This window comes from Gouania willdenowi, chromosome 5 (genome assembly GCF_900634775.1).
Source record: "Gouania willdenowi chromosome 5, fGouWil2.1, whole genome shotgun sequence".
Taxonomy (NCBI): domain Eukaryota; kingdom Metazoa; phylum Chordata; class Actinopteri; order Blenniiformes; family Gobiesocidae; genus Gouania; species Gouania willdenowi.
Window position 1 is genome coordinate 3,989,000 of NC_041048.1, and position 21,315 is coordinate 4,010,314.

A 21,315-nucleotide genomic window follows, 5' to 3' on the forward strand; every position below is an offset into this window, starting at 1 on the left:
ACTTCCGAGGCCATAATCGATCATCTTAATCCCGTCACTTTGTCATTCGGTGTCTTTTGAGTGTGTGTGTGTGTGTGTGTGTGCGTGTGTGTGTGTGTGTTAAAACCCAAGCGCACATTTTTTGTCAATCTTATTTACATTAAGCAGCGATACAAACGCTGCGAAGACAGACTTGGTGTTTCGTTTTAACTGGTGACCGTGTTACCTGGTGACTAACTAACGTAGAGCTTGTTAAAATTATTACATTAAACCAGGGACAAAACTGATTTAATTCCCTCTGTTGTTTTAGTTTATTAGCTGAATAGAAAATGCTAAGGATTAACCTTTAATATGCTTTCCTTCGTTTAGTTTCTTCCTTGTTGGTGACGCCTAATTTAATGTTATTTTAGGAGCATTACTGCCACCTACTGGAGGATGGAGAGGAACAATTTGGGACAGACGGATAAAAACGACATAGTTTTAGCCAAACTTGTGTCTTTATGGAAGTTCAAAACGGCATCATGTCTAATCTTTACTTTTTTCCATGAATGATTGACGACTTAAAGGATATGTGTTATTACTAACTTAGCTTCTCAAAGCTCCCTTTATTTCTTATCAATTTTACACTTCAGAAACACGTTTTAAATGTAGCAAAATTAACAACTTTAAAGTTTGATTAATTTCCATTTCCAGTTCCCTGTTGGCTTCTACTGTTTAGTCAGTTTATTAATATATAGGTCAGCAATAAGAAACTGGTGGCCTGGGGGCCACATGCAGCCTCTAGAGTAAACATAAATAAATTACAGAAAAAAAACCCCCAAAAGAATCCTGAGCAAAAATACACAAAATATGTGAAAACAAAAAAAAAAAAATCCGCAAAATTATGACAAAAATAGAGAAAAAAAAAAAGAAGGCACAAACTTGAATATAAAGTATGTACTCTTTGTTTTCACAAGATCTTTATATTTGAAAACCTTGTGGAAACCTATTTACACATATCCTGAGTGTCTTTTATGTTTCTTTCTTGGTTACTGGCATGTTGCAACTAACTTGAATAGGTGCATATTGCCACATACTGTGCTGGAGTGTGTAAACTCAACGTCAGCTATCCTGAATGAGATACTTAAATATGTTACTGTGCTCCCACTGATGTGCTAACCTGGAGAAGAATATCAAACATAGAATAAGGAACATATTGTGCAACCCAGTCCTGATTAGCAGCAGGTACAGCATAAAATCAGAAACAGTTCTGCCGCACACTGTCCATTGTTGCGCGAGAACACTTCCGGTGGATTTTTCTTCACTGGTGTTCAGGCGGTGGACTGGGTTTCAAAAATAGAAATCAAAATTTTAAAAATGTAAACAATTCCGGAAGAAACTGAAAGTTAGTCCCAGGACCAATCAATGCTTGATACACGATGCCCAACCCAAGCCCTGTTCAATACACTCCCTCCTGTGGGTGGTGAGCCTGTTAATGTGGAGTTACAGTTACTTCATGGAAAATGTAACATGAGATTTTTAGTCTCCTTCAACAGAGAATCAAAGTCTTGATATTTTCATAAAGCCCGAGAATGTTTAAATCATATTGGACCTACTCAGGTATTGTTAATATTCAACAAGCACATGACGCCTAGATCGCGCAGTTAAAAAAAGCAACATTTATTAAAGTATGCAGTCGTTCAAAAAATATTTGTAAAACAATCGGCTTCACTCACTTCAATCTGATTTCACTTCTTTGCAGTATTAGAAAGGATTCTCTGCATTTTACCAACAGTCACACTATAGTCCATAACAAATCACAGAAACAAAAATACAATGTGTAGTTTCATCAACCACTGACAGCATTAAAACAAGACAAAAAAAGACAGGTTTCCAAAACCTGCAGTCCAATGATAGGAGTTTGGGTTTCATGAGTTAAACTATTTTAGAAATTATTTAAAAAAAAAAAAAAAAAACTTTACTAATACAGTAAAAACAAAACAAAAAAGACACTGATTTAGCTTAATTCCGCACAATGCCTCAGTAGATAAAAATCAAATACAAAAAATTTCCGTTTCTTCCATTTCTAGACTTTGTGGACTCTTGTATGTCTGTTTAGATTATCAGCATATTTGTACTCTTTACCACACACGCGACATTTAAAGGGTCTCTCACCTGTGTGGACTCTCATATGAGCTGTCACACGGTCCTTTTTAGTAAATCTTTGGCCACAAACCTCACAACCAAACGGTTTCTCTCCACTGTGAACAATCATGTGCTGCTTCAAATGTGCTTTGCGGCTAAAAATCTTACTGCAAACTTCACAACAGAATGGTTTCCCATCAGCGTGGACAACCTTGTGCTCGCTCAGATGTGACGCCTGAGCAAAACGCAGACCGCAAACCGCACATGCAAAGGGTTTCTCCCCAGTATGGACTCTCATGTGTATCTTCAGACTTATTTTAACACTGAATCGTTTACCACAAATATCACAGCCAAAGGGTTTCTCTCCTGTGTGGACCATCAGGTGTGTTTTCAGATCCTCGTTGCGGTGAAATTTCTTATCACAAGCTTTACAACTAAAGGGTTTCTCTCCCGTGTGGACCATCATGTGTCTCTTCAGATGTGCTTTAATACTAAATTGTTTATCACAGGACTCACAACCATAGGGTTTCACTCCTGTGTGAATGATCATGTGCCGCTTCAAATGTGTTTTGCGGCTAAAACTCTTACTGCAAACATCACAACAGAATGGTTTCCCATCAGCATGGACGTGCAGATGATCCTTCAGATGGTTAGTCTGAGAAAAACGTTGACCACAAATCTCACATCCAAAGGGTTTCTCCCCTGTATGCACTCTCATGTGTATCTTCAGACACACTCTTACAGTGAATCGTTTACCACAAACGTCACAGCCAAAGGGTTTCTCTCCTGTGTGGACCATCATGTGAGTTTTCAGGTCCTCATTTCGTCGAAACCTCTTTTCACAAACATCACAACTAAATGGTTTCTCTCCAGTGTGGACCATCACGTGTCTCTTCAGATGTTCTCCAATCCTAAACTGTTTACCACAAGAACCACAACCGTAGGGTTTCTCTCCTGTGTGGAGCATCATGTGCCTTTTCAGACCTGCACTACGGTTAAATCTTTTATCACAAACATCACAACCAAAGGGTTTCTCTCCTGTGTGTGTGTCACTATTTTTCTTCTCACCGTCCAAACAGGTTGATGGTGTTTCTGTGTTTTTCTTTTTGTTAATGTTGATGTCAGTGTTTTTAATGGACACGGATGTTTTTAACTTTTTACAGTTAATGTCACTGTCTTTGCGCTCAGATTCAGACTCTGACACAGGTTCTCGCCAATCATCATCATCCTCCTCACTCTCTTCAGTGTCAGATGATTGTGTTTCCTCTCCATCAGTGTTTGCTGCTTCTGGTCCTTCACTGATGTCTCCGTCAGGTTCTACTTTCATGAGTTTAGCTGAGCTGCAGGTTGCTGGTTCTCCTTCGATGTTCTCCTCACTTAGTCTCCAGTGTAGCAGAGAACATTGAGCTTCCTCCTCTTCTTCATCTTCACTCTTTACAGTAACAGCCGTGATATCCGTCTCCTGCTTTTCTTCCAGTTCTTCCACTTCCTTCTTTATGTGGAGCTGCAGTCCATGAGCTGATTCTCCTTCACAGGAAACACCACGAGGAACATTAACATTAATAATGTAATACATGTAATATTAATTGTAAACTCATTTTCAGATTATATTTCTTATTCTGCCTTTCAGATCTTAGGGCCGTATTCTCCGGTATGGACTTATGTGCTTTTTAACCCGCCTGCAAATACGTGCCTATCTCCTGTGCATATTCTCCCATCCAGGTTCCTGGAGGCGGACTAGGCCATGGCTTCATTTTTTTGGGCTGTCTAAAAATCACGAAACATGAACTTTTCCTAATGCTTGCATATCAATGAAATCTGTGAAGACAATAAATCACACTCTTAATTTGGTACAGTAATGTACCTGTTACATTAATGTAACAGGTTTATTTGATAAGATTATCTTTATGAAATTTAACATAGGTCGAGGTGTTTCTTCAATTATCCCACAGAATTTCATCTGCGTAGGATCCTGAATGTGTATTCCATCGTGATTTTTTATTTTTTTCAAATGTGTGTCCACACATTGTGATGTACTGTATGGATATTAATGTGGGATAAATGTCTTCCAAGCCTTTAAAGTGTGAATGATCCTGGTAACTTGATCAGGATTGTTAATCCAGATAACTGACCATATCTGGAAAAGCAGAGATTTGGAACTTGGAGGAGGTTTAACTCTCTGAGTGATCTTGGTTTTTCATGTATTTTTGTCGTCATAAAGTGCGTTTGTGCCCATGTGGCCCCCGATCCGCCTGTTGCTTAGCTTGTTCTGTACGGTAAAAGGTAAATTAACTATAGTTATTCTATCTGCATACGAGTGTAGATGTTATAGTTGCTGCTTGAGTGTACAGATGGTTTTAAACGGGTAATAAACACACAAACATTCATAGAAACTAAGATTTGCCGTTTATAAAACTTTCCCATTTCCGTTTCAATGTTCACCATCTCTGCGTCAGATTCTATCTTTCCATTTAATTTCTGTTTCATTATCTTTGTCGTTAAAGGCTACTAAACTCCCTGAACTCGTGCTAAAGATGCTAACTGTGGTTAATGGAGTTACTATTGATTTTTTCTGTCTCACAGACTTGTTTAGACAGTTTTTAACAGCGACTGTTTCATATTCATGCTTTAAGATAGGGAAAAAAACAGCTTAATCTAGTAGTTAATAGTGGAATAATAGAGTAAAACCAGTGCAAACCTATAGAGGTGTTGTGGTGATGTTCGTGATTGAAGGCATCATCAGACTGTTCTTCTTCTTCTTCTTCATCATCATCTGCTGCTGCTGTTGTTGTTCCACACAGATCAAACATGTCTACATTTGTGGACATGTTGATGACGTTTGTCACTAAAAGCTTCTGATCTCTGGTGTTCTTCTACAGTAACAACGATCTGATGAAGATAATTACACAGGAAACACCGGAAGTAAATAAAGGCATGGTGTTGGTTCAAGTGGTGACCGTGTAACCTTGTGATCAACTTCCGTGTTTTAAACCGAGCCTCCTAATTCCGTTTCTGTGTCATTCGGCATCGTTTAAGAATTCTCTGTGTTTCAAAATATAAACACACACTTTGTGTTAATGTTTTTATATATTTTATATTAATTAGCGATACAAATCATGCGGAGACGGACTTGGTGTTTCGAATTAATGACACGAAGGCTTCATGCTTTTTTTACTAACTCAGCTTCTCAAAGGTTCATTTATTTCTCATCATTTTTAAACTCCAGAAACACGTTTTAATTGTAGCAATGTAAACCACTCTATTTTGTTTTGTTTTTTTTAAAAATTTGATTAACTTCCATTTCAGGTTTCCTGTTGGCTTCTACTGTTATCAGTCACAGTTTAATAATATTGAGGTCAAAAATAAGCAACTGGGGCCACTAAATTAAACGCAAAAAATACAGAAAAAAAAGACAAAAAGGATACACAAAATGAGGGGGGGGAATAATACCGATCACAAACATACAGAAAAAAGAATGAAAAACACAAAATGACTAAATGCTGACATGAATGTTGATCAGAGGACCTTCAAATCAGATACAACCACGTCTGTGGCCCCGTTGTGATAAAAGTTGTGGTGTAGGTGTCAAGTTGGCCTGCTATGGGCGGGTCTTGTGTGTGTTCAGATGTGGTTGGGGTGAGTTTTTATTAAAGAGAGAGATATAGAAACCAGCTTAGCTCAAATAACTGTCAGAATGGAATCATGCATACGACAGAAACAAACAGGTAATCATCTTCCGATAATTTTAATATCCTTTTTCACCATGGTTATCTTTCTGGGTGATCAGTTTTATGTGGTCACAGTTACTTACATTTTTACACACAATGCATCATAACAAAACAAAAAAGACAGGTTAACAAAACCTGCAGTCAAATGGAGTTTGGTTTTCTTGAGTTGGAGTATTTTTAAAAATATCAAAACATCCAAAATTTTAAATTCTTTACAATTTATGCAAAAAATAAAATAAAAAATAGCTTCATTTTCTTAACAAAGCCTCAGTAGATAAATCAAATACACATATTTTACAAAGAAATTTCAGTTTCTTCCATTTCTACACTTACATGACTTTTAAGGCTCTTAGTACATTTAAACTCTTTATTGCACACATGACATCTAAAGGGTCTCTCACCTGTGTGGAGTCTCATATGAGCTGTTATGTTTCTCTTCTCACAAACATCCCCTACAACTGGTTTCTCTCACGAGTGCTTGATCATGTGCCTTTTCAGATGTTCATTGCGACGATATATTTTGCCACAAACGTCACAACCAAAGGGTTTCTGTTCTGTGTGAACCATCATGTGACGCTTCAAATGTGTTTTGCCCCTAAAGCACTTATTGCAAACATCACAACAGAATGGTTTCATGTCAGCGTGGATGTTCTGATGCACCTTCAGATTTGACGCCTGAGAAAAATGCTTACCGCAAACCTCACACCCAAAGGGTTTCTCCCCTGTATGGACTGTCATATGCGTCTTCAGATTAACTCCAATACTGAACCGTTTACCACAAATATCACAGCCAAAGGGTTTCTCTCCTGTGTGGACCATCATGTGAGTCGTCAGACCTAATTTAACAGTATATCGTTTACCACAAACCTCACACCCAAAGGGTTTCTCCCCTGTATGCGCTCTCATGTGCATCTTTAGACTTAATCTAAGACTGAATCGTTCACCACAAATGTCACAGCAAAACGGTTTCTCTCCTGTATGGACTCGCATGTGTATCTTCAGACTTAATCTAGTCGTATATCGTTTATCACAAATCTCGCAACCAAATGGTTTCTCTCCTGTGTGGATTGTCATGTGAATTTTTAGATCCTCGTCTCGGCGAAATCTTTTCTCACAAACATCACATACAATGGGTTTCTCTCCTGAGTGGATGATCATGTGCTTTTTCAGATGTTCATTGCGGCGAAATCTCTTCTCACATACATCACATGCAACAGGTTTCACTCCCGAGTGGACCATCATGTGCCTTTTCAGGTCCTCATTCCGACGAAAATTTTTCTCACAAACATCACATACAACAGGTTTCTCTCCTGAGTGGATGATCATGTGCTTTTTCAAATGTGTCACTCGGCGAAAAGTTTTAGCACAAACGTCACAACCGTAGGGTTTCTCTCCTGTGTGGATGGTCAAGTGACTTTTTAAAGACTGGTTGCGGCTAAATCTCTTTCCACAAACATCACAACCAAATGGTTTCTCTCCTGTGTGAAAGTCACTATTTTTCTTCTCATCGTCCAAACAGATTGATGGTGTTTCTGTGTTTTCCTTTTTGTTAACATCCATGTTTTCACTCTGAGCTTCAGACAAAGGTTCCCTCCAATCATCACTGTCTTCAGTGTCAGATGATTGTGTTTCCTCTCCATCAGTGTTTGCTGCTTCTGGTCCTTCACTGATGTCTCCATCAGGTTCTACTTTCATGAGTTTAGCTGAGCTGCAGGTTGCAGGTTCTCCTTTGATGTTCTCCTCACTTATTCTCCAGTGTAGCAGAGAACACTGAGCTCCCTCCTCTTCTTCATCTTCACTCTTCACAGTAACAGCCGTGATATCCGTCTCCTGCTTTTCCCACAGTTCTTCCTCTTCCTTCTTTATGTGGAGCTGCAGTCCATGAGCTGATTCTCCTTCACAGGAAACACCATGAGGAATCATTATAATTATAATCATTATAAATTATATTTCCAATCCTGCTTTTAAGATCATCAAAAACATCTTCAGTTTCTAAAAATTTAAAACAAATTTGAACAAATTCTGTGACAAATGTCTCCTTAGGAGTGATAAAAACAATGCAGGACTTCATCAGTTGTTCATAGAAGCTTTAGAAACACTTCTGCTCTTCAACTTTGTTTATTTTTGTGTTGATTTTCAGGGCTGCAAAAAACAAGAGTGAGGACCACATGTGGCCCCTGGCCTGTCAGTTGCCTATGTCTGGTTTAGCTTGTTCTGTAAAGGTAAATAAACTATATTTAATCTTGCTGCATAAGACCGTAGATGTCAAAGTTGCCGACTGAATCAGACTGATGCAGATTTAAACGGGTAATAAACACACAGACATTCAAAGAAACTAAAACTTTCCATTTATAAAACTTAACCATTTCCGTTTCCGTGTTGACCATCTACGCGTCAGTGTACATGTTTCGGTTTCATTGTCTTTCCTTAATGTCGTTACCGGCTATTAAACTTCCTGAAATTGTGCTAAACATGCCAAATTCGGAAAGTTGGGCATCTGGGTAAGTAGTAATGTTTCTGTCTAGCAATGAACAGTTATTTATTTTTGTGCCGTTCATGTGAATGTTTACTGTAAGACCTGTGCACATGCCTCTGTGGAACCAAACAGTAGTTAAGTCCACTGTGCTTGTCTTCTTTCGATCTCCAAGAAATCTTCTTCTCATTCTTTTTCATTTCCGGTATTGGGCCGCCTCTCCAAACAGTCGAGAACGCGCACCAGCGTCATTTGACTTCACGTCCGCAGAACTGCGCGAGAACTTCACGCCCAGAACATCAGTCCAATATGTATCACAATCTTTTCAAGGCAATACGTAGAAATGTGTGTGGGCTCATTCTCTTTGGTTTAGAACACTTCATCACCCATTAGCATTGAAAGAATGGAATGTTTATTTTTTCTCAGACCCTGCCCTATGCTCCTTTAAGATCTGAATTGACAATTGAGGATTTTAGGGGCATCTCAGTGGCTTTAGTTTTCGTTCTAGATGGGAATATGTTGTATTTATATTCGTTGTAGCTCTGTTGTAAAGTACACCGTGATTAATGGCGTGTAAAGATTTTACCGCATGATATTTCATAAAATGGGCTTTATCATATTTTGATGGCTGAGACTCTGTGGCCACTATATGATATCATAATTCTATAATTTGATGCTTAGAAAAAAATACCCCTTGTGTAATATTCTTATTTTATTTCATCTCTTATATTTCACTTTTGTGTGCATTTTCTCATGTTGTTTTAGTTGTTGAATTGTATTTGGTGGTGTATTTAGTTCATGTTTGTAAATGCTGTGCACTTATGTATAACTGAGGAAGTTGTTGCATGTTTTCTTGTTTGATAATAACACTTAAAATCGTCATCTGTGACGTAATCCCGACTTCCCGAATAAGGTTATTGAAGTTAACTATTGTTTAGTTTGTCTCACAGACTTGTTTTAACAGTCTGTGCAGCGACAGTTTCATATTCATGCTATTAAAATAAATAAACAAAAAAACACGACAACTTAAGTCAGTAGTGGAAAAATAAAGTCAAACCTGTGGAGGTGTTGTGGTGATGTTCGTGATTGAAGGCATCATCAGCCTGTTCCCCATCATCATCATCTGCTGTTGTTGTTCCACACTGATCAAACATGTCTACATCTGTGGACATGTTGATGCTGTTTGTCACTAAAAGCTGCTGATCTCTAATGTTCTTCTGCAGTGACGACGAGCTGATGAAGAGATGAAGAAAACACCGGAACTGGTTCAACTGGTGACCGTGTAACCTTGTGATCAACTTCCGTGTTTTAAACCGAGCCTCCTTATTCCATTTCTGTGTCATTCGGCACCTTTCATGTGTTATGTGTGTGTTTTAAAATATTAATGCACATTTCGTGTCAATTTTGTTTTGTTTTTTACATTAATTAGCGATACAAACGCTGCGGAGACGAACATATTGTTTCGTTTATACTGGTGATCGTGTTACCTTGTGACTATGTAACGTAGAGCTTTAAAATGATGACATTTAAACTGGGATAAAACTGCTTTAATTCGCTCTGATTTTTTATTGTAGCTGAAGATAAAATGCTATGGATTAACTTTTAATATTTTTTCAATTTTTCAGTTTCTTTGTTGGTTGTGCTTAATTTGAGGTTACTTTAGGAGCATTACTGCCACCTACTGGAGACATTTAGGACAAATGGATAAAAACTACACAGTTTGAGTTGAACTTGTGTCTTTATAGAACTTTACTTTTTTATTCATTTATTTTTATTTATTTTTCTCTTTTGTCTGCACATGGTGCCAAAGGTCAACACTACAAGAAGAGCAATCTTTTTTAGACAGCATGGCATGTTTTGTTATTGCAGTTAAATAAAGAAATTTATTTTATTGCATAATTGTGACCATCGCCAGCCCTCCCTAAGGAAGGGTAAGAAACACTTTATTAAGGGGGGGGGGGGGGGGGGGGGGGGGTAGAAAAATGGCAAGGTGGGGAAGAGTTGATGATTGTAAAGTGAGAGTGAGATATGAAGTTGTAGGCGTGAGGCTTGGGTATAATGGTGGTGGCTGTGGACAGGGGGAAGGAGTGAGTGGTAATACCTAAAACAGGTGTTTGGGATCAACGTGTCTGAAGTTAAGCCAACTACGAGTTTCATCCCACAGTCCAAGGCATGCTAGTGCATCGTAGACCGATGTATGTGCAAGAAACCGCCACTGCAAACCCAAGCGCTGCCCCGGACCCGAAGATGCAGCCAGGCTAGCAGAAAGAGCGGGGGCTAGGGAGCCCAGGCAACCCCCCCACGGCCGAGCAGCCCTCCAGATGCCCCCAAGACACCAAGCTGAGAGGCAGCCACTGCCCCCCACATACACAACCGAGAAAGCACCAAGGACCCGAGGACCCAGCGCACCCCGCCACCGACGCCCCCACCAGCTTTTTTTCAGATTGATTAACTTCCATTTCATGTTCCCTGTTGGCTTCTACTGTTTACAGTGACAGTTTATTCATATTTAGGTCAAAAATAGGCAACTTGAGGCCTTGCATGGAGCCACATGCAGCCCCTCAAGTAAACAGACAAAACTCCAGAAAACACCCAAAAAAAGGGAGATACTAAAACTTGGAAAAATTCGAAAACATTTTGGAGACATAGGCTACCGGAGACAGAGTAAATCCTGCCCCGTACTGCATGTACAGACTGTATATCACCAAGTTTATCATTTTACCAGGAAAACACGTCTTACATCTGGAATCATTCTATGTCATCCGAGGCCTCAGGATGTCAAGTAACAAGCTGAATAAACATTCTCGTTCCCTAAAGGATGTACACATCCCGTTAGCGTCAACTTGGGTACCTCCAGAGCCTTAAGATTTATTACTCAAAGACAGACTTTGTGGATACAAAGTCTGAAGGCATGTTGTTCCAACCTTATCATAATACACCCAAATTCTTATGAAAATTCTCATGGTGTTATTGCTTAAATCAGGGCCTTTTGTTTAACCTATAGTATCACTTCTTCAATTCTTTATTCAAAAAGGACTATAAACCTTTAATATCACATGTTAAATGCTATAATACACTTCATAGTTCCTACTGCATATTTACAAGTTTATGAATACTATTTTGTTATTGTGCATTTTCTGTTATGAACATATAAATAGTCTACATCTCTATGAGGTAACCTTTAAGAAAATAATAATTAGAAAATAAATGAATAATAGAAATACAACTGGTTTCCATGTATTTTCGAGCAGTAGGAATTAGTCGCCGGTAAATAAAGGCCAATGAAACTCTGATGATAGAACAATGATGAGAAAAATACAGAAAAAGAGAGAAAAAAACACAAAATGACCAAATGCTGACATGAATTTTGATCACGGGACCCTCAGATCAGAAACAATCACACGTTTATGGCTACGCTGTGATAAAAGGTGTCCTTCTCTGGTCTAAAGCAGTGGTTCTCTTGCTGTATCGGCTTAATATCGAACAGTGACCCAAACAAGAGTCAACCATCTATCCTCTGTTGGTTGTCGTATTCGGGTCACGGGGACAGCATCCTAAGCAGGGAGACCCAGACTTCTCTCTCTACTGGGCCATTTCGTTCAGCTCTTCTCGGGGATCCCAGACATAGTCTCTCCAGCGTGTCCTGGGTCTTCGTCTGGGTCTCCTCCCTGCTGATAGGCCCTGAACACTTCATTAGAGAGGCAATGCGAAAGCATCCTAACCAGGTGCCCGTGCCACAAAAAAAGAGAAAAGTATAGTAACATTAATCATGATAATTTAAAAAGTAATAAATATAAATATGTACGAGGTAGAAAAGATAGAAAGGTCAGAAATAAAGTGTGCGTAGTGAAATATATCCAGTTCTTTGTGGCCATACCATCCCGTTAGATCTCGGAAGCTAAGCAGGTCTGGGCCTGGTTAGTAGGTGGATTGGAGACCACTGAGAATTCCAGGTGCCACAGTGGGGTGGCAGTCACCCCACTGGTATCTGTCATTATGTCCTTGGGCAAGGCACTTTACCCACATTGCCTTCACTCCACCCTCACAGAGGGTGGTCATGTTATATATTATTTAGGCTTGTTTAAATTCTTTCCTGTGTCTCATCCAACATTAACCTTGAATTTAAGCTTTTTTATTCATTTACTTCTGATTTTTTGTGCATTTTAGATTTTGAACTTCACCTTTTGGTGTATTTTAAAGAGTTGTGCCACAAATTATGATTGATGGATAAAAAAAAGTCCATGCACATGTAAAAAAAAATCTATAATGTTGAAAAATAAACTGAAATGTTTGTGTGTACCTCCTGAAGGGTGTTCAGCTATACCTAGGGAAGATGTCTGCAAACATTATTCTTAAAGGGGCCATTTCTCCTCCTCTCACCTGGATTAAAATCCTTCCGGAGCCGAAAAAATACCTTCTCAATGAAGACAATATAGTGTAGAAAATTGTAGTTACAATTATATCAAATACTATTAATAATAATTTTAAAAAAAATTGTTGAGGTATTTGTAGTGCTGTAACATGGCTCCCCAGGTTTGAGTTTGACTAAATTGTAATTCACAATTAGAATTACAAAGTCAATTACAACTCAATTATGGTTACAAGAGCAATAGTTTTATTTTAAATTATAATTACATCATAAATGTAATTAATTATCATTTACACAATTCTAATTATAATTTACCACAACTCTGGTTAATCTTCCACCAAGCACATCACATGTAGATTTATAGATTTTATTAAAGTGTAAGGTTTTTCTCTACCTTCAACCCCAATCTTTTAATTGAACAGCTAAGAATGACAGACGACAACAGCAGTATAATTTCAATGGTGTTTATTCTACAATCACAATGTGTACAGTACACGCACAGGTGGCTATAGAAAAAGCCGATTTTTCTGTTTAAAAGTAACAGTTATCTTCAGGGTTGGGGCCCCCCACCTTCGTATAGACTGAAGTCTGGTACAAACGTGATCCAGCCATTAATCACAGGGCAGTCTAGCTCCTCCTCCGTGACCTTGAGGTCATGTGAAAGTAGTGCACAACTTGTGTGAGTGTTTTAATTAAAGCAACAGAGTTTCAGGGTCTAAAAAAGAGACATTTAAAAATACAGAAATAAAAGAAATGTCTCTCAGTAGTATGTATTCATTCAAAAATATTTGTGAAACAATCCACTTTACTCACTTTAATCTGATTTCACTTCTTTGCAATATTAGAAAAGACGATCTGCACTTTACCAAGTGTCACACTAGAACTGGGCGATATATCGATATTCAAGAGATATTGATTTTTCCATTTTGGCGATAGAGAAAATACCAAGATCTCCTATATCAACATATATATTTTTTTATATCTTATTTTGTATTGAAACACTTGTTTTAGGAGTCGCTGCTTTCACTACTTCTCAGAGCAGCATGAAAAGCTCAGCCAAATGGATTTCTGAGTGCGTTCTAACTCAGACCTTCCCCAAAACAAGCCACACTACAGAACTCACTCACTCAAAGATTTTCAAGATTTGTATCGAATATATTGCCATTTTGAAAAAAAAAATATTGTGATGTGAGTTTTGATCTATAGTCACACTGAAAGCATTAAAACAAGACAGAAAAGACAGGTTAACAAAACCTGCAGTCAATGAGAGGACGTTGGTTTTCATGAGTTGAACTATTTTAGAAATATCAAAAAAACAAGATTTTAAATTCTTTACAATTGATGCAAAAAAAAAAATAAAAAAAATAAAAATAGCTTTATTTTCCTAACAAAGCCTCAGTAGATAAATCAAATAAACCTATTTTACAAAGAAATTACAATTTCTTCCATTTCTACACTTACATGACTTTTAAGGCTCTTAGTACATTTAAACTCTTTATTGCACACATGACATCTAAAGGGTCTCTCACCTGTGTGGAGTCTCATATGAGCTGTTATGTTTCTCTTCTCACAAACATCCCCTACAACAGGTTTCTCTCATGTGTGCTTGATCATGTGCCTTTTCAGATGTTCATTGCGGCGATATGTTTCGCCACAAACGTCACAACCAAAGGGTTTCTGTTCTGTGTGAACCATCATGTGACGCTTCAAAACTGTTTTGCCCCTAAAGCACTTATTGCAAACATCACAACAGAATGGTTTCATATCAGCGTGGATGTTCTGATGCACCTTCAGATTTGAGGCCTGAGAAAAACGTTTACCGCAAACCTCACACCCAAAGGGTTTCTCCCCTGTATGGACTGTCATATGCGTCTTCAGATTTATTCCAATACTGAACCGTTTACCACAAATATCACAGCCAAATGGTTTCTCTCCTGTGTGGACCATCATGTGAGTCGTCAGACTTAATCTAGTCGTATATCGTTTACCACAAATCTCGCAACCAAATAATTTCTCTCCTGTGTGGATTGTCATGTGAATTTTTAGATCCTCATCTCGGCGAAATCTTTTCTCACAAACATCACATACAATGGGTTTCTCTCCTGAGTGGATGATCATGTGCCTTTTCAGATGTTCATTGCGGCGAAATCTCTTCTCACATACATCACATGCAACGGGTTTCTCTCCCGAGTGGACCATCATGTGCCTTTTCAGGTCCTCATTTCGGCGAAATTTTTTCTCACAAACATCACATACAACGGGTTTCTCTCCTGAGTGGATGATCATGTGCTTTTTCAAATGTGTAACGCGACGAAAAGTTTTAGCACAAACGTCACAACCGTAAGGTTTCTCTCCTGTGTGGATGGTCAAGTGACTTTTTAAAGACTGGTTGCGGCTAAACCTCTTTCCACAAACATCACAACCAAATGGTTTCTCTCCTGTGTGAGAGTCACTATTTTTCTTCTCATCGTCCAAACAGGTTGATGGTGTTTCTGTGTTTTCCTTTTTGTTAACGTCCATGTTTTCACTCTGAGCTTCAGACAAAGGTTCCCTCCAATCATCACTGTCTTCAGTGTCAGATGATTGTGTTTCCTCTCCATCAGTGTTTGCTGCTTCTGGTCCTTCACTGATGTCTCCATCAGGTTCTACTTTCATGAGTTTAGCTGAGCTGCAGGTTGCAGGTTCTCCTTTGATGTTCTCCTCACTTATTCTCCAGTGTAGCAGAGAACACTGAGCTTCCTCCTCTTCTTCATCTTCACTCTTCACAGTAACAGCCGTGATATCCGTCTCCTGCTTTTCCCACAGTTCTTCCTCTTCCTTCTTTATGTGGATCAGCAGTCCATGAGCTGATTCTCCTTCACAACAAACACCACGAGGAACATTAACATGATTAATTCCATTCAGGTAATAATCATTATAAATTATATTTCCAATCCTGCCTTTAAGATTATCAAAATATCTTGATGAAAATTTCAAATCCGTTTCCAAAAAATTAAAACAAACTTGAACAAATTCTTCCTTGGCAATACGAATCAAAGGGTGTGTGAAATAGATTATTAATACACTGGTTTTGATGTATATTGATGAAGTGATCAATAATAACTTCTATGGCTTCTAATGTCATACGGTCATAGTGCAATAGTTACAATAGCATATTGTCATTGTAAAACATATAAAATGAAATTAAGATGCTCTCCAAAAATGTGGAATGACATGACACCAATAAATAAAATTTTGGAAAAATAAATATAAATAAATAATACTACTCAGCAGACTATATAATTACCATTACCCACAAAATAAAAATATAAAGTGACCTGTTGGTCAGATAAATAAATATGGCACAGATAGTGGTTTGCACTTGATGTGAATTAATACACATAGATAGGATTTGTGATTGCACATGAAGTTTGAGTCATGGGAGGAAGATAGTTATTTTTTGTTCAGGGTTCTCATGGTCCAGGGGTAAAAACTGTTTAATGACAAGTGTCTCCTTAGGAATGATAAAAACACTGCATTATACCGCATGTGGCCCCTGGGCTGTCAGCAGTGATGTGCCGTGACCACTAGGTTTGGGTAGGCACGTTGTAAATTGAGACCACCAATGACAATTTCATATGTTTATGCTGGAAAGTGTTAATCAAAGAAAATCAACATCGTAAACACCATTAAAGAAACATAAACAATTATTTAATATTTCCTCCATACTCTCCCAACAAGATATATCTCATGACGCGGCAGCGCATCCGTTGTTTGTGTTGGAAACACAGAATCACGGAGAAAATGACAACAACAACTCAGAACAGCCTCAGTGAGGCACATCCACAAAGCCAATCCTTCCTTTTGTACCATTCACAGTAGAAAATATGAACCACCTTTGCTGAAGGTCTGGTAGCTCAGGTGTTGGTTCATCTTTTAAAAACTGTTGTTTTTCCTCAAAAGAAAGTTTCTTTATCGTCTCTAGCACTGTCATCCTTCCTGTAGTGTTATCCCGCCCACTAGCTAGAGACAGTAGCTGCGGCCACGTTGAATCAATTTACTAATGCACTGTGAACTTACGTATAGCATTTAGCATAGCACGGTTAAGTCCAAAGGCAGCGTCGAGAGATGTCTTTTTGCGTAAATGGTTTTCATCTTGGGGAAGTGACAGCGCAAACACAAAAACACGCTATGGGGCCAGAGGCAGAGCTGCAATATGCATTTGGGAGAGGTTATGGCCTCCTCCTGCCTTACAGCAGAGTGAGACTGTACAGCTTCTCTGCCAAACCAGGAAATAGCGATGTTTAGTCATTTGGTCTATGAAACGCACAAAACGCTGACACTTTCAAACTTATGCTGCGTTCACACCGGATGCGTCACGAAATGTTCGTACGTCCAGAATACATACAAAGCCATTAGATAGATGCGTCCCAGATGCAAAATCTTTCCAGTGCGGCAGTGCGGTTAGATCCACACGTCAGCGAGGAGGTGGTAGTAGCAGGTAAAAGTTCTCTCTGTAGTTTTCATCTTTGAAAGTCGGCACTGAGCTAGGATAGCATTAGCCGCTAATCACACCGGCTTTTTTCACTGGTGGTTTATGTTTATGAAAGCAGAAAAAGGAGTGCAGCTCCTCGCTTCAGCAGGCAGTGAAACTCATCGAGTTGGATGTGCTGCTGGTGGGTGACGCTTCGCTTCAGACGTGCGTATGAAGCGAATGGGGACATTTTTTGATCGTATGGCAGATGCGTCCGGTGCCGCAGAAGACGCATTCGGTGTGAACGCAGTATTATAGGTACTGTAGGCAATTAAAAATTGAAAAATAAATTATCTTTGACTATATCATAATTAAAACAAATAATAAAAATATTAATTCACCCTTGGGTAGGCACTGCCTACCCTGACTGCACGTCACTGGCTGTCAGTTGCTTATGTCTGGTTTAGCTTGTTCTGTAAATGTAAATACACTATATTTAATCTCACTGCATAAGAGTGTAGATGTTGTTGTAGTTGCTGACTGAGTCAGACTGATGCAGTTTTAAACGGGTAATAAACACAGACATTCATAAAAACTAAAAAATTTTGTTGACCATCTACGCGTCAGTGTACATGTTTCCGTTTCATTAGCTTTCCTTAATGCTATTAAACTTCCTGAAATCATGCTAAACATGCCAAATTCGGGAAGTTGAGCATCCGGGTAAGGAGTGACATTTCTGTCGAGCAACGCCGGTCACCAGATTTGTTTCAGGAACAACATTGACGTGTTGGCTCCTGTTGTGAGAGAAGAGGTTTTACAATGCCAAAGAGCTGCTGTGTGTTTGGCTTTTCGTCCTATGGCAAAAATAATTTGGAAATAAAGTTTTTTATAATTCCAAAAGAGAAAAATTGCAGAAAACGCTGGCTTTCCATCATAGGGAAGTTGAAAATGCTGAAGTCTGGTAGGGAGGACAAAGGTAAAAACTGGTCCCCAAAAATGCCTCATGCCTACATGTGCTCTCTACATATCATAACGGGTACAATTAAAGGAGCATAGTGCAGGATCTAGAAATCAGACTTCATGGTGACACCACAGTGGTTAGTGTAACTGCAGCCATCATGGGAACGCGCACCAACTGTTTGGTTATCAGCGGAGCACAGGTGATTAGATACTGCGGCTAGAGAATGGACGCCCGACCAAACCCTGACGGGACGTGACTGCAGCCACAGCTGCTGTAGAACTGAAAATGCAACTTTATCTACAACAGTGAGAGCTAAGAATAGAGCAGAGGACATATAAAGGAATACACAGTTGAAACATTCCTTTTTCTGCACAATAACATGGATTATCCTTCTCTTTGATACATAGATTATGTAAATAGATCTGATGGTATCTTGCGTGCACTGCGCCCCTGTTTGTGTTTCACTTTCACTTGTTACCCGTGCACTGATCTGATTTTGTCATTAACGGTTGTTTGTTAATAAAATAGGTGATTACCACTAAAACAAATGTAAATGTGTCATTTCTTTAATAAAAAAATTAGGTTTTCACTGTTGGGTCGGACTCGGACATGTCTGTGACACGATTATTTACGTGCCGTTCATGTGACTGTTTACTGTAAGACCTGTGCACATGCCTCTGTGGAACCAAACAGTAGTTTAGTCCACTGTGCTTACCTTCTTTCAATCTCCAAGCAATCCTCTTCTCATTCTTTTTCATTTCCGGCAGTGGGCCGCCTCTCCAAACCGTCGAGAATGCGCACCAGCGTTCATTGAACTTCACGTGCGCAGGAAGTTCACACCCAGAACATCAGTACAATATGTATCACAATCTTTTCAAGGCAATACGTAGAAATGTGTGTGGGCTCATTCTCTTTGGTTTAGAACACTTCATCACCCATTAGCATTGAAAGAATGGAATGTTTATTTTTTCTCAGACCCTGCCCTATGCTCCTTTAAGATCTGACTTGACAATTGAGGATTTTAGGGGCATCTCAGTGGCTTTGGTTTTCATTCTAGATGGGAATATGTTGTATTTATATTCGTTGTAGCTCTGTTGTAAAGTATACCGTGATTAATGGCATGTAAAGATTTTACTGCATATTTCATTAATTGGGCTTTATCAGGCAAAGTTAGTACAAATATTTTGATGGCTGAGACTTTGTGGGCACTATATTATATCATATTTTATAATTATATAATTTGATGCTTAGAATATATTTATTAAAAAAAAAAAAATCTTTTTGTTGTTGCATGTTTTTTTGTTTGATAATAACACTTAAAATCGTCATCTGTGACGTAATCCCGACTTCCCGAATAAGGTTATTGAAGTTAACTATTGTTTAGTTTGTCTCACAGACTTGTTTTAACAGTCTGTGCAGCGACTGTTTCATATTCATGCTATTAAAATAAATAAACAAAAAAACACGACAACTTAAGTCAGTGGTGGAATAATAAAGTCAAACCTGTGGAGGTGTTGTGGTGATGTTCGTGATTGAAGGCATCATCAGCCTGTTCCTCATCATCATCATCATCTGCTGTTGTTGTTCCACACTGATCAAACATGTCTACATCTGTGGACATGTTGATGCTGTTTGTCACTAAAAGCTGCTGATCTCTAATGTTCTTCTGCAGTGACGACGAGCTGATGAAGAGATGAAGAAAACACCGGAACTGGTTCAACTGGTGACCGTGTAACCTTGTGATCAACTTCCGTGTTTTAAACCGAGCCTCCTAATTCCATTTCTGTGTCATTCAGCATCTTTCATGTGTTATGCGTGTGTTTTAAAATATTAATGCACATTTCGTGTGAATTTTGTTTTGTTTTTTTACATTAATTAGCGATACAAACGCTGCGGAGACGAACTTAGTGTTTCGTTTATACTGGTGATCGTGTTACCTTGTGACTATGTAACGTAGAGCTTTAAAATGATGACATTTAAACTGGGATAAAACTGCTTTAATTCGCTCTGATTTTTTATTGTAGCTGAAGAAAAAATGCTATGGATTAACTTTTAATATTTTTTCAATTTTTCAGTTTCTTCTTTGTTGGTTGTGCTTAATTTGATGTTACTTTAGGAGCATTACTGCCACCTACTGGAGACATTTAGGACAGACGTATAAAAACTACATAGTTTGAGTTGAACTTGAGTCTTTAAGAACTTTACGATATCGCTGCTTTTTTTCATATTGATTAACTTCCATTTCATGTTCCCTGTTGGCTTCTACTGTTTACTATGACAGTTTATTCATATTTAGGTCAAAAACAGGCAACTTGCGGCCTTGCATGGGGCCACATGCAGCCCCTAAAGTAAACCAAAAAACTACAGAAAACACACAAAAAATGGAGATACTAAAACCTGGAAACATTCTGAAACATTTTGTAGACAAATCCTGCCCCGTACTGCATGTACAGACTGTATATCACCAAGTTTATCATTTTACCAGTTGTTAGAGCTACTATTTTTTTTACCAGGGAGCAAATAGTTTAATAGTTATTCCTGGTTATTGTTTTATGTTTCTGTTATGAACATATAAATAGGCTACATCTCTATGAGGTAACCTTTTAAAAAATAATAATTCGAAAATAAATGAATAATAAAAATACAACTGGTTTTCGAGCAGTAGAAACTAGTCGCCAGTAAATAAAGCCCAATGAAACTCTGATGATAGAACAATGATGACAAAAATACAAAACAACCAAATGCTGACATGAATGTTGATCACAGGACCCTCAGATCAGAAACAATCACACGTTTGTGGCTACGCTGTGATAAAAGTTGTTCGTCTCTGGTCTAATGCAGTCGTTCTCTTGCTGTATTGGCTTAATATCGAACAGTGACCCAACCATCTATCCTCTGTTGGTTGTGGTATTCGGGTCGGGGACAGCATCCTAAGCAGGGAGACCCAGACTTTGCTGTCTCCCAGGCCATTTTGTCCAGCTCTTCCCTGGGAATACTGAGGCAAATTAAATGAGGCCACCTCATCTAATTTCCATACATTCATGAAAGTGTCTATTTGTACAGTTGCCGTACCGACTACCCCCGGTGCTAATGATACGTTTACCAAATTACACGTACGTAGCGTCTTAGGGTTAGGTTATAACACTATATCGCAACAATTTTTAGGGTTAGGTTTACTCTTAGTCATGTGACCTAAACTGGCCAATGACTGACCAATCACGTGACCTA

The 21,315-nt window shown here is 38.6% G+C and overlaps 2 protein-coding genes across 2 annotated transcripts; both read right to left on the reverse strand.

Annotated features, from left to right (window-relative positions):
• Positions 1 to 1,683: 1,683 nt before the first annotated feature.
• LOC114463065 (gastrula zinc finger protein XlCGF57.1-like) lies at positions 1,684 to 9,490 on the reverse strand. The gene is made up of 3 exons (XM_028446317.1): positions 9,362 to 9,490; positions 4,802 to 4,992; positions 1,684 to 3,630 (listed from the first exon to the last, which is right to left on the reverse strand). Exons 2-3 carry the CDS (start codon positions 4,929 to 4,931, stop codon positions 2,045 to 2,047), a joined length of 1,716 nt encoding a protein of 571 aa, XP_028302118.1. The 5' UTR covers positions 4,932 to 4,992; positions 9,362 to 9,490; the 3' UTR covers positions 1,684 to 2,044.
• On the reverse strand, positions 5,903 to 19,787 carry LOC114462910 (zinc finger protein 665-like). Its single transcript, XM_028446010.1, has 4 exons — positions 19,591 to 19,787; positions 14,280 to 15,528; positions 9,362 to 9,591; positions 5,903 to 7,726 (listed from the first exon to the last, which is right to left on the reverse strand). The coding sequence occupies exons 1-4, from the start codon at positions 19,706 to 19,708 to the stop codon at positions 6,300 to 6,302; spliced, it is 3,024 nt and encodes a 1,007-aa protein (XP_028301811.1). The 5' UTR covers positions 19,709 to 19,787; the 3' UTR covers positions 5,903 to 6,299.
• Between the last annotated feature and the right edge of the window lie 1,528 nt (positions 19,788 to 21,315).